Raw genomic sequence first — 14421 nt, forward strand, 5'->3', positions numbered from 1 at the left:
TTCACAGATCAAGTTACCTTTTTACCTTTGACAAAGCAATGTGATTTGGTAACAGATTTTATGTCGACCAGTAATAAAATAAATTATTTTGTAGTGTACATACTATTGCTTATTTATATAACGAACGCACACAGTCGCGCATATAATCACATGCGCCGGCACACACACACATACACGCGCGCGCACATACACACATATACAGAGAGAGAGAGAGAGAGAGAGAGAGAGAGAGAGAGAGAGAGAGAGAGAGAGAGAGAGAGAGAGAGAGAGAGAGAGAGAGAGCTAAATGAGAGGTCTTGTTTGATGTTCCGAGCTTACAAAATCGATGCCATTACCTTATACGATTAACTTGCAGTTACGGCGTTGTGGGTTGGCGATAACTTCATTTATTCAGAGCCATCGAGTGTTTGGAGAAATATAATCAAGTACCCACCCTTACTTGCAATACTCATTAAACTGCAACCGTAAATGTTAGTCACGATACGCCGTCATTATGAAAATTTTGTGACAGTCGATTTTTAATTTCAGCGCTATCCTAAAAAGCTACAGGCGATGTGGAATCAGTCTCGAAGGGAACTCGCTTCCATCTGGCTTATTTAAGAAGAAATATCGGCGCATGCGCGTAGTGGATTATAGGACTGAATATGCCTTCCGCCACGGAGAGCTGAAATGGCTCCATTGTCAGGCATGGTTTGCTTTTTGATTCAGAGTGTCAGATATTTCTGAGAATTCTCTTCGTATTGGAAATAATTCGTAGGAACGGAGCAAGGCGTTTGGCTGGTCTTCGAGGATTCTAATGTGTTCGGTGATTATTTGGTCAACATTGCCGATATTGGCGGCAGTAGGCTATTGTTTTCTGTGACAAGCGGTGTGCCGGGAATGTGCGCGACAGTTGTTTCGTCTTGGTATGGATCTACCACGCGGCAGTCTGGAGACCTTACCATCGAGTGCTTTTAACTGTCACTTCTGCCAAACACTTCAAACACCATACAGAACATAGTGTTCCACCACTAAATTTAAAAATAAAAATCCACAGATGTATAGGCGTGCCATCTCAACTTCAACTCGTTGTACACTAACCGGATTTGGATCGGAGTGGTTCCAACAGAAAGACGCCGACTTAAGCTGGCTAAAAGAGGTACGTTTCCTAATATCATGGACTGCTGCTCCAAAAAGAGATTACTTACGATCATGACAAGTGTGTGCGCGTGTGCCGCCTTCGGACTTCTCTGCATCGCCGTCGCCACGGACTACTGGCTGTACACGAGAGAGCGACTGAAGAAAGACTCCGAGTACAACACCACCATACCGGCCACGTACAGAAGTGTCTACTCCGGCTTGTGGCGCAAGTGCGAGGACAAAGGTAAATTATGACCTCTTCAATGGCACGCGCATTAATTGTCTTTGTTTTTTTTACAGTTTCGTTCCTGCTTTTGACGCCAGTCGGTACAGCAACATGCAGATCCTGTCAAATATATACGTGTGTGTGTGTGTGTGGGTGGGTGTGGTGTGTGTGTGTGTGTGTGTGTGTGTGTGTGTGTGTGTGTGTGTGCGTGCGCGCGCGCGCGCGTGTAATACAATATATAATATTTAGCTATCTATGTATGACTGAATGGAAGCCGGCATACAATAACCTCTGTAGAGAAGCGAAGCCTTCTACTAAGGCCCGAAGGAAATCCCAAATCAATGGTAAAATCTATTTCGACTTCCACACATATAGAGTGTGTGAGATAATGACTCGACCCTGAATCACTTTAAAAAATAGATGTTGGAACATTTTGAAGCAGAGATTTATACATTTCGATAGCAGAATTAATGTTCAACAACACGCAGTATATTTTTTAAATATCTTAAAAATACCATCAAAATAAGATCAGGCCATATATTGGTCAGGTTGACGTAATACTATGACCGGCTTTTCCTGCAACTACTCTACCACATGTACTCAAGAGCTTTTGGTTGTCCATCAATACATGAAAAATGTGGGAAATATATTATTACGCAAACTGCATTGTCATTAGAACAACACCACTTCCATTGATCCCTTTGGTAAAACCATCCAGATGTCCTGCGACTAGTGGACACGCGTCGTCTGCTGGTTAATAGTGTGTTATGATCAACTCACAATAATTCAGTCGCTTATTGTTACAGAACCATGAAATGCGAATCTTTTAGCGTTTTGGTTTTGTTTAGGTGTGTGGGGGGGGGGGGGGGGTTCTTCCCGTAACCTGCAACCTTTCTCCATATGCAAAAAGTTTTAACTTTCGTATATATTTAAAATTCAACGATAACAGGTTTGTGTAGCTTCCTACATAACTTAAACAAGGGCGTTAGCCATTATAATTCAGGTCTTTCTTGTCATGTTGAAGAGAACCGCGCGTCAAGCTCTCTTTGACCTGTTATTTATAACAGCACCCGGGGACAGTGGTTATACTATTCCAGATAGCATCAGGCAAATTCAACGTGTTCACTAGTTCACTATTACGATACGTACATTTCCAAGGAACCACCCCACTATTACAAATACATACCAATGACAGTATTTCTCAGGTGTGTTACTTGTCAAATGGAACATCAGAAGCATCTGTTTATGTACGTTCAGAAGCATCTGTCTGAGACATCTGTGTTTAAGATTTTGATTTTAAACTGGAACAGCTTGAAAACAGTGCAGAAGGAAGCCGTGTATCGGCGTTGACAAGTAGCTTAGTCTCTGATCACGACAGTTCGTGTGCGGGCTTGTTTGTATGCATTATTCAAATGCGTTTCCTGTCTTGCATGTAACAATGTAATTCTGTTAGGATTTGCTTCTTAATAGCTCTACGCTTTACATTTGCATTTTCCAGACTGCCAGAGAAGTCAGTTTGCATAGAAGACAATTGAGTGAAACTGATTTACATTTATCGTCTGCAGTTTTAACCAATAATGCTGATGCTTTTTCTGAGGGTCTTTTCGTCTTTTGGGTTGTTGTTTTGTTTTTTGTTTTTTTTGGGGGGGAGGTTATTCTTTGGGGGGATTAGATTTTTTTAATGTAACATATTCGGAAGTGTGTTTTTGTACAGTTTGTTAAGGCCGTTGGCGAAACAAAGATAGAGGATCTTTTATCAGAAGAGGTTTGAATGAGAGATCAGAAAGATGAAGAGATTCGGTGAGAGCGAGCGAGAGAGAGAGAGAGAGAGAGAGAGAGAGAGAGAGAGAGGAGAGAGAGAGAGAGAGAGAGAGAGAGAGAGAGAGAGGGAGGGAGAGAGAACTTTACTAGCCGGTTACTAACTAGTAGCACTTCACTAAGTGGCCACTTTACTAGCTGGTTACTTCTTCTTCAGCGTTCGATTGGTTGTATTATATCCTTTGTCCCGTGAGAGTAGCAAAGATCAGGCGTAGATCTTTTGCATAGCCCCACAGCTTGGCATCCATCATATTACTCACACTAGCCGGTTACTAACTAGTAGCACTTTACTAGCTGGTTACAAACTAGTAGCACTTTACTAGCCAGTTACTAACTAGTAGCACTTTACTAGTCGGTTACTAACTAGTAACAATTTATTAGTCGGTTACTAACTAGTAGCACTTTACTAGCCGGTTACTAACTAGTAGCATGTTACTAGCTGGTTACTAACTAGTAGCATGTTACTAGCTGGTTACTAACTAGTAGCACTTTACTAGCCGGTTACTAACTAGTAACATATTACTAGCCAGTTACTAACTAGTAGCATTTTACTAGCCAGTTACTAATTAGTAGCACTTTACTAGCCGGTTACTAACTAGTAGCATGGTACTAGCTGGTTACTAACTAGTAGCATGTTACTAGCTGGTTACTAACTAGTAGCAATTACTAGCCGGTTACTTACTAGTAGCACTTTACTAGCCGGTTACTAAGTAGTAGCGTATTACTAGCAGGTTACTAACTAGTAGCACTTAACTAGCCGGTTACTAACTAGTAGCAATTTACAGGGCAACCAACTTTCCGGAATTTTCCGAAAAATCCTGAATTTTTAACCCATATCCGGAATTCAGGAATTAATGCCAAATATCCTGAATTTTTTTACAAATTCGCTATCTTTATTTTTGGGGGAAGCAACCATTTCTGAATATATTTTAAATTTTCTGTATTTTTAAATCCCGAGTTTATTAAACAGACTTTATCATTCTGCATTCTCCATTGCAACCTGAACTTGGTATTATCGACTATTTCGTGCTATTACTAAGACGTTTGTCTATTGGCTGTATTTGTCAACAGCCGACCCATGAAAATGTTTTTGACAATCGAGTATAAACTGAAGCCATGTATGAAATTTGTCTTACTTGTTATGTAGTTTATGTATTCATTTTAAAGATATTTCAAATATCATATAGTAATTACTACGGGACAGACATCGGTTCTATGGCGATGCATGCAACTTCGCCACGGTGTGTAAAAACCTGAACATATAACAGAACATTTGCGATCGTACGAAGACAAAAGAACCGGATCCACAATTCTCTTCTTAAGTTCTTTTCGTATGCTTTTACGTGCAACATTTCACTAAATACTATTTTGCTACTAGTAATCTGTGACACATTCATGACATTAATATTAATTAATTAATATACCTACCGATCTTGTTTTATTCAAGTATGTTAAACTATAAAAAAAAAAAAAAAAAAATACAAACCATTGTTAGATTTTGCCGCGAAAAGTGCAACTCTAATAGTAATGTAAGCATAATGCCAGTCTTAATGTGGATACCAGACGTTTCGTCCCCGATTCAGTTAACCACAAATTAGTTCGACCCCACTGATGAAATAGTGCAAATGTGGCAATGTACCTACATAAAAATAACATTGGTCCCAAGTTTGTCACTTTATTACTAATCTGTAGGTGGGAGTGAAACTGTACTACACTATTTGCTGATACAGTGGGGCTTTTTTCTTTCTTCTTTTTTTTTTTTGGGGGGGGGGGGGGGGGGGTGGTGATGATTTTTTATGTTTGGTCTGTGCATGCGTGTGTGTGTGTGTGTGTGTGTGTGTGTGATAATGTTGTTAATTGCTGTACTAGGTATAGTAACTTTATTTACACTGATGAATATATTTAGCATGTTTTACTAGACAAGCCATAAAGTAGAACTATGTTTAAAAAGGAAGTACAAAAATTCTACCACTTATGTGGATTGAATACATAACATTCCAATAAATAATACAATTTGTTTTATTGTTATGTATCTCTTTGGTTGTTGTTATTTTTTAAATGTCAATATGGCGCTGTTTAAATAATTTTTTATATTTTTGAAAATGGTGTTTTCGCGTGCTGTAAGCTATTGTTTTGAAAGGGGCGTTCGTGCGCTTAAAAATAAAAATACCAGAAAATTCCGGGAAAATATTTCCATTAGGTTGGTCGCCCTGAATTTACTAGCCGGTTACTAACTAGTAGCATGTTACTAGCTGGTTACTAACTAGTAGCACTTCACTAAGTGGCCACTGACTAGTAAGTGCAGCAAGCTGTTAGCCACAAGCTCTCCTAACGAACAGTGGACAGCGAGTCAGTGTAGGTGACGATCCCCGGAAGCTCGTCCTTAGAAGAGTCGGTATAACTAAATGATAAAACTGGCCGCAAAGCATCTGCACTTCCTGGTAATTAGATAAATATGCAGCTGATCTAAGGAGAAGGAAGGAGTCAGTGGAACTGATCATGGCACGGCGCGATGTGAAATGGCACAGGAAGACGGCAAAGGACGAAAGCCTTTTTGCAGGAAGCCAGCAAGAACCGTGTCAGATGTAAAATCAATCATCCGCCCACAAAAGGGAACGGTATGCAGATGGCCTTGCTACATGGAGAGCCTTCGCCCGTTAGTAGTTATGTAATATCCGTAGTTTATGCCCATGTCATCTTTCCGCTGCAAGAGTTATAAGAATTTTTAAAAAATAAACGAAATTTGATATATAAGTATTGACATTTTGCCTCCCCCACCCCCTATTCCCCAAACATTAATGTTTACCATGAGATTGGAATAAGACTATTTGCTAAAAAAAATTGTAGTTTACGGATTGTTTCTAGTGTCAAAGTAAATAAATAATTTTGATTAAGCCAACCTCACTGATGATCGATATATGGAATTTCTCACAAAACTGGAAAGGATAAAAATAGCAGTAATTTTATGATGCACTCCAAAGGAAGTTATAAGAAGCTGTTGGAGCTGATTTGTTAGGCGGGAGAACATGGTTTACGATTTAAGCCGAACCAAATGTAAATTATGTTCTCCATCAGGGCATATTAAACTGCACACTATAGTACAAAATAAACTGTGACTTCGGCTATTTTCCACGCTTCCTTCACATTAATGTTTAAGCACGCTCGTTGTGGGTCTAAAGACCGATTTCGCAGAAGACTCTATCCAAATGCACACAGCTCGCCATTTTCTTTCCCGCGATACAGGCGTAAAGCTCACAGCCTCTGCCCCTATTATACGCAGCAATTGCCATAATAGTCGATATTATAAAGTACGGTGTTCTGTATCCCTAATTGAAGCCTGCACGGTGGACTGGAATCTTAAATCAAGATCTATCGCTCGTGGTATGGTTTGGGGCCAACTAATGGCGGGTTAATTCACGTGTGTGACAGACCATTGCCGTTAATCCACGTCTGGCATAACGGGTCACGTGATCCGGCTGGACGTGCCATGCTCAACCCATTTAATGAACTGACATTTAAAGAGCATTCTCGTATCTGTTTTCGAAATTAAATAACTGCTTGATGTTAATTGAATTTAGCCAAGAGTAGTGCTTGTTTGAACCTGTACCAACACTGCTCAGTTGTCAGTGTCATTATACCGTCATTATAGTACCATCCATGACACTTGTTAAGGGCTCTGTTGGCTGTATTATCCAAACAAAAGAGTTTGTTTTGTTTAACGACACCGCTAGAGCACATTGATTTATTAATCATCGGCTATTGGATGTCAAACATTTGGTAATTCTGACATAGTTTTAGGGAGGAAATCCGCTAAATGTTCTCATTAGTAGCTAGGGATCTTTTATATGCATTATCCCACAGACAGGATAGCACATGCCACGGCTTTTGATATACCAGTCGTGGCGCACTGGCTGGAACGAGAAATAAATCAGTGGGTCCACCTACGGGATCGATCCCAAACCGACCACACATCAAGCGAGCGCTTTACCAAATCTGTATCAGTGTTAAGAAAAAAAATATTTATCGCCTTTATCATAGACACACCGGCCTCGGTGGCGTCGTGGTAGGCCATCGGTCTACAGGCTGGTAGGTACTGGGTTCGGATCCCAGTCGAGGCATGGGATTTTTAATCCAGATACCGACTCCAAACCCTGAGTGAGTGCTCCGCAAGGCTCAATGGGTAGGTGTAAACCACTTGCACCGACCAGTGATCCATAACTGGTTCAACAAAGGCCATGGTTTGTGCTATCCTGCCTGTGGGAAGCGCAAATAAAAGATCCCTTGCTGCTAATCGGAAGAGTAGCCCATGTAGTGGCGACAGCGGGTTTCCTCTCAAAATCTGTGTGGTCCTTAACCATATGTCTGACGCCATATAACCGTAAATAGAATGTGTTGAGTGCGTCGTTAAATAAAACATTTCTTTCTTTCTTCCTTTTATCATAGACACACAAATAATAACCTTAACGCCCACTCTCGTTGCTTTTCACGTCCATGCTTTTAGCTTGTGATCAATAAACAAAGAAAATAAAAGTTTGCTTTGTTTAACGACACCACTAGAGCACATTGATTAATGAATCATCGGCTATTGGAAGTCAATAGAGGAAATCCGCTACATTGTTCCTAATGCAGCAATCTTTTATATGCACTTTTCAACAGACAGGAAAGCACACACAATGTCCTTTGACCAGTTGTGGTGCACTGGTTGGAACGATAAAAAAATCAGTTGAAGGGGTCCGTTGAGATGGTTCGATCCTGCGACGCCAGCAACTCGGGCGAGTGCTCAACCGACTGAGCTAAATCCCGCCCCCTTGTAGATAGAGATAAAAGCGACGCACCACCGCTATTTCAACGCATTGGATTGGTTGTATAGTAAGTACAATCTTTGCATTTATTATAGTTTCAACCAACCTATTTATATTTCAGAATAATATATCATAGACTGTGAGTCTAGGTCAAGGTGGCACGGGATCTGCGAGTGCTAGATTAAACAAGAGAACAGACTGGAAAATGTGTGGCGTACATTACTAAGTAATTAAATTGTCTTTGACCCACTTAAATTATGCCAGTATTGTTCTACCAGGGCTTCAAGAATTATTTTTTAAAATCCAATAGCCATGAGATCAGTGATTTTCAAAATGTACTAGCCACGATTAAATTTTCACTAGCCCTGCTTTAAGTAAATACAATTTTACTAATAGAAATAACCAGATATGTCACGTAAAGAGGGAGATAACCGCTTAAAAACCCTTAGATTTGGAGAGGGTGGTGTGTGTATGATATTCATATTTACAAAATAGACTTAAATGCAGCATTTGACAACTTGGTTGTTTTTTTAGATAGTAATTATGTACTAGCCCATGGGAGTGGGACTACCATATTCCAGAAGCCCTGGCTATACTGCTTGATACCAGTACCCACGCATGCTGCAGTAAAGCATAGAAGATCCACAGTATACTTTCTGTAAATGCCAAGTACAAGTTACTGTGCCAAGATAGCCCCCGATAATAGAATCCCGTGGTGTTCTGTAATTAACGGTCATGTGCCTCAAACTGTACTGGGTTTTCTGTAGTCGTGTGGAATGTACTACCAAATAGCATTCGCTTTCCACAAAACGACTTTGTTTTTAATTACAGACTGAAAATAGATTTGCTACATAAATAGAAAATGTATTTACACTGCATGCATTTGACACTTTATTCACTTAATGTAGTAATTTTGCTCAAATGATTTATGTTGTATATTATAGTTATGTTATTGCTTTATTTGTATTTTAACTGAAAGCAGCAGGGAAAATTAGTAACTAACTGTGCCACCCTCAATAAATAAAGTGTTTATTATAGTAGTAGTAGTAGTAGTAGTAGTAGTAGTATTAGTGGTGGTGGTGGTGGTGGTAGTGGTAGTAGTAGTGGTGGTGGTGGTGGTGGTAGTAGTAGTGGTAATGATAGTGGTAGCAGTAGTAGTGGTGGTGGTAGTGGTGGTGGTGGTGGTGGTGGTGGTGGTAGTAGTAGTAGTGGTGGTGGTAGTAGTAGTAGTGGTGGTGGTAGTAGTAGTAGTAGTAGTAGTAGTAGTAGTAGTAGTAGTAGTAGTAGTAGTGGTAGTGGTGGTGGTGGTGGTGGTGGTGGTGGTGGTGGTGGTGGTGGTAGTAGTAGTAAGCTAACATATCTTATTAGGGTTGGATTCAGCTGAGCTTTCTGCTATAAATGTCAGTAGGCTATGAGCTACATAAGTCCCCCCACCCCACCCAACTCTACAACATTATGTTTTTAGAAACTCCATTATATCCTGAACATGAAACCAACATTCAAAAGGGCAACCGAAATGGTAAAATTTTCTGATGGGTTCAATAAAACCATTACAAATCCCTTTGATATCATTATATTTTATATTTATTGCCACAGTATTGTAGCAAGTAACATGAAACTCATACTAAAGCTGAAAAATCATCCAAATTTGCCACCTACAAAAACATGGACCACATATAGTGAAATGCTATCTAAACCTAAAACATATCCCTATCATGATCCAAGGCACAAGGCAGAGTCGAAAGGTAGCTTTGATAATGACTGTCAGGTGATAGGTATATATATATGCATGTTACACTCCTAGTCCAACAATGTGATAAATTTTGTCACATCATCTTCACGATTCTTCATCGTTTGACCTACTTTCATTATTGGCCTGAGCATCACCATTGGATTCCGAGCTGTAACCATCGGCATCAAACAGGAATCCTTTTAGCTCATCTTACTTATCAGGGTCAGTGATACTGGTGCCTTGCCGATCACTAGACAGTGCCACTGACTCGGTTTACCAACTTCGTATTCTGGAAACTTCCTGTTTGTCTGGAACATGGAAAGCCAGTGTGCCACCAATGCTTTGATGTTGTGGTAGGTTATTCCTCCTTTGGATGTTGATGTTCCTTGCAGGAAGTACAACGAACCTTACATTTAGTAGCATTAAATAGCATATGTACATGGATGGTAATCCACTACACACGTGTTTGCATGCCTCAAAAAAGCGTAATGTATACAGTGCTAGCATTGGGTCACCATCTCTGTGGAACGAACAGAGGTCGGAAACGTCTGTATCTGAACCGCGGGTCACCATCTCTGTGGAACGAACAGAGGTCGGAAACGTCTGTACCTGAACCGCGGGTCACCATCTCTGTGGAACGAACAGAGGTCGGAAACGTCTGTACCTGAACCGCGGGTCACCATCTCTGTGGAACGAACAGAGGTCGGAAACGTCTGTATCTGAACCGCGGGTCACCATCTCTGTGGAACGAACAGAGGTCGGAAACGTCTGTACCTGAACCGCGGGTCACCATCTCTGTGGAACGAACAGAGGTCGGAAACGTCTGTACCTGAACCGCGGGTCACCATCTCTGTGGAACGAACAGAGGTCGGAAACGTCTGTATCTGAACCGCGGGTCACCATCTCTGTGGAACCAACAGAGGTCGGAAACGTCTGTACCTGAACCGTGTTCATTTGCAAAACGATATCTACTCTGGGTTCTCTTTGTGATATAGACGCCCTTATAGACAATAAGTAGTCAGCAAGGAGTTCTGACACCTATTGTTTGTTGGTACCATTCTCTCACGTTGGTAAAATCTGACCACATTGTACCTCTCTCTGCCTGTCCTTTGGACAAGTACAGCTGTATCCCACTTAATAATACTCATCAAAACCAAGATGAAGAGTAGCATCATCGGCTGTTAAACATTTGGTAATTCTGGAACGTAGTCATCAGAGGAAATCCGCTACATGTTTTCTAATGCAGCAAGGGATCTTTTATATGTACTTTCCCACAGACAGGAAAACATACCACTGCCTTTGTCCAGTTGTGGTGCACTGGCTGGAACGAGAAAAAAACTCGATCGGCTGAATGGGTCCACCGAGGTGGTTCGATCCTGCGACACAAGCACCTCAAGCGAGCACTCAACCGACTGAGCTAAATCCCGCCCCAGTATCTGACAAAAGATCACTGATGTCAACTATGTGTACTACTCTTATTGCGGCCATACTATACTGACGTCCAAAAGAAACGTTACAAGGCTTGTAATTGTATGATAGAAAACCAACAAACGGTATGGTGGGATATGAAAGTATTATGAAGTTCAACGTCTACCCTCTTTTCCTGAATTGTATTATTATTAAAATACATGTGTGTACAAATTTTATATGTATACATTACTATTATATTATAATTAAGTAATTGTCGCCATTATATTGTATGGTATATAGGAGAGGGCCTAGTAAGTTGGCAAACTTGTGTCCAATCCTTTTGTTGTTTATGCAATAAAAATCAATCCAATCTAAACGTCACAATGCACTTCGTGATACATGCAAAGTGTTTGTAAGGTGGTTTCTAAATTGGTTATTTTCGATTAGTAACAATATTTAGCAAATTATTAAAATCTTATATATGGTAAAAAAAAATTGAACGTCAGCATATTTTTTCTGGGTGGAACTGATGTTGGTGGCTGTGGGGAAAGAATCTGGAGATGGTTTCTAAGCAAGGACTTGCGATGTCCCGCTAACATGTCTTATACATGTACTTACATAAAACTAAGTCATCTTTCTGGCATAGTGTTGGCGAATCAAACCAAAACACCATGCTATGAACTGGTAAAGTGTTTCAAGGAAATGTTCCTAATTTCCTGTACGTTGGAAATGGGTTATATTCCGGGGGGGGGGGGGGGGGTAGATCCACCATTTCAAGGAACGAGGCCATCGATGTGTCCATTCCTCCAGTGAGTGGCAGTGTCGGATTTAGTGTTTGATGGCTATTTTATTGAGTGCATCTGATGTCTGTTCCTCAGTCAGATTTGAAATGGCCAATTCTTGAGAAACATAATCACCTTCCATATTGTTAGAGCTGATAAGATAACAGAACGGAGTCCACCGACAAGATAACAGAACAGGTTTTTAATTCACCAGAAGTTGAATGAGGGGAATTGCGTGTGGACTCCAAGATACTTATTTTAAATCTTAGGAGTGCTTCAATCAACAGACTGCATCAGTGGATATTTTGTTCAACATTTATTCCAATTAATTCAGCTTTGGTTGTCCCTTTGATTCCCTCTAGATAAGAGATTTAGGTAACAATGTGTTATATGTGACCCATATTGTTTTTGTAGGTGGCCATTTTTTGTTTTAGTGACCAATTTGGGTATTTTTTTCTATTTCATTGCACGTTTCACGTTACCTCAATACTATGGCAATAAATATACAAGATAAGATATTAAAGAAATTTGAAATGGATTTGTTGAACCCATCAGAAAATTTCACCATTTTGGGGACCATTTCGGATTCTGAAAGTTCTTTCGTCCAATTAGCCAATCTTAAAATGATATAAATCAACACAAGCATTTTCAAAATCGACCAGTATTTACCATATATAAGTAGGTTTTCACGCTGTGTTCTTATGAAAAAGAAAATATAGAAATTGGAATATTTGGTGGGAAGCTGCAATGGAAAGTGGGGTATTGTCGCTTAATGATGACATAGACATAGATTTTAGTGGATACCCATATTGTTTTTATAGGTGGCCATTTTTATGATCTATTGGTCCACACTACATGCAAGTAGTGTGGACCAGTAGATTATAGCTTTTATTTGGTGTATTATACATGCCACTGACGTGTGTGAGAGGGGTTGTTTTATACACACAATGTAGAGGGTACTAATTGTGGCATGACGTCAACGAATAAATAACGTTTTCTTGGGTACCCTTCAATACTAGTGACCAATGAATAGTGGATCCCAATTGTTTTACAGTGAAAAAAAATAACATAACAAAACCGTTCATTGTAAAGTGGTAGTACATTTACTGCATAATAAAACAAAACTTACCAACAATTTATCAAAATAATGGTTTGTGCGTGCTTTCAATTTCGATATAAATAATAAATCTCTATACATGTATATACAAAGCAATACTAAACATGATAAACACATAAATCATAAATATGTTCAAACATAGCTCGGTTTTCATTATGTTTAATATAAAAATGCGTTGCCGTGCGCTTGCTAATTGCGGCAAGAACGCAGCTGGTGTGAATTCTCCGAGCACAACAGACGCATAGCCACACCGCACGCACGCACCGCATCCATTGTGTATGAAACAAGTTAGTTTGTTTTGTTTAACGACACCACTAGAGCACATTGATGTATTAATCATCGGCTATATTGGATGTTAAACGTTTGGTAATTTTGACATATAATCTTAGAGAGGAAACTCGCTACATGTTTTAATTAGTTGCAAAGGATCTTTTATATGCACCATGCCACAGACATGATAGCACATACCACGGTCTTTGATATACCAGTCGCGGTGCACTGGCTGGAACGAGAGATATCCCACCGACGGTTATCGATACCAAACCGACCGCGCATCAAGCGGGTTTCCTCTAAAAAAAAGTGTCAGAATGACCATATGTTTGACGTCCAATAGCCGATAATAAGATAAAAAATCAATGAGCTCTAGTGGCGTCGTTAAATAAAACAAACTTTATTTTATGTGTCGTCAAACAAACAGTCCTTTCTTTTTCTCTCCGGTAAACCCCCCCCCCCCCCACACACACACACACACACACACACACACACACACCACCCCACCCCAACTCCAACTGCCATCCTTCTTGTGTCTCCAGTATTGGACGCATGCACTGACCCAAATCAGAAATGGGTCCATGGTAGACGTGCTTGAACTCAATTATTCTGATTAGCAAGCTCTATCTTGAAGAAGACAATTAACGGATCGTTCACTGACGCGCTGGCTTGCCTTGCTCCGGGTTATGAGTTCGATTCTATATACTGGTGTCTCTTCTTTGACGTCTATTGAGATAACCTTTACCATTTGTGTTGTCTGGACGTAAATTGTCTACATTTATATCGCTTTCATCGGATATTAAGCTAATTCTCTTTGGCTTCTGTCTGTAAGCGAAGATATATGAGCTAGGCACGTGTCGCGAAAAGTATTGCGACTAGACACGTTGATATATTAGTGAAAAGCTTTCTAGCCACCCACTATCCAGTCACCGGTAGGAGCTATGCTGATAGCCAGACAAGAAGCGTCCATTATATGTCAGGCATGTCGCTTGTGCAAGCAAAGAACGACGTATAAAAATGGATTATATGTTCGACATGTTAAGTAGATTTCTGTGTTATTCCATGTTGCCTTGTGTACATTGTGTCGTCGTAATGTTATATCATATCAGGGGTTGCGAAAAAACAAGATTATAATGGTATTCCTC

General features: G+C 40.1%; 1 protein-coding gene across 1 annotated transcript in view; it reads left to right on the forward strand.

Annotated features, from left to right (window-relative positions):
* Positions 1–670: 670 nt before the first annotated feature.
* The window catches only part of LOC121378211 (voltage-dependent calcium channel gamma-5 subunit-like), a 108542-nt gene continuing 94791 nt past the window's right edge, over positions 671–14421 (forward strand). Inside the window, exon 1 of the mRNA XM_041506290.1 lies at positions 671–1363. Coding sequence (XP_041362224.1) covers positions 1156–1363 — 208 coding nt within the window. The 5' untranslated portion in view covers positions 671–1155. The remainder of the gene's footprint in view (positions 1364–14421) is intronic.

This window comes from Gigantopelta aegis, chromosome 8 (genome assembly GCF_016097555.1).
Source record: "Gigantopelta aegis isolate Gae_Host chromosome 8, Gae_host_genome, whole genome shotgun sequence".
In the NCBI taxonomy this organism is placed as follows: domain Eukaryota; kingdom Metazoa; phylum Mollusca; class Gastropoda; order Neomphalida; family Peltospiridae; genus Gigantopelta; species Gigantopelta aegis.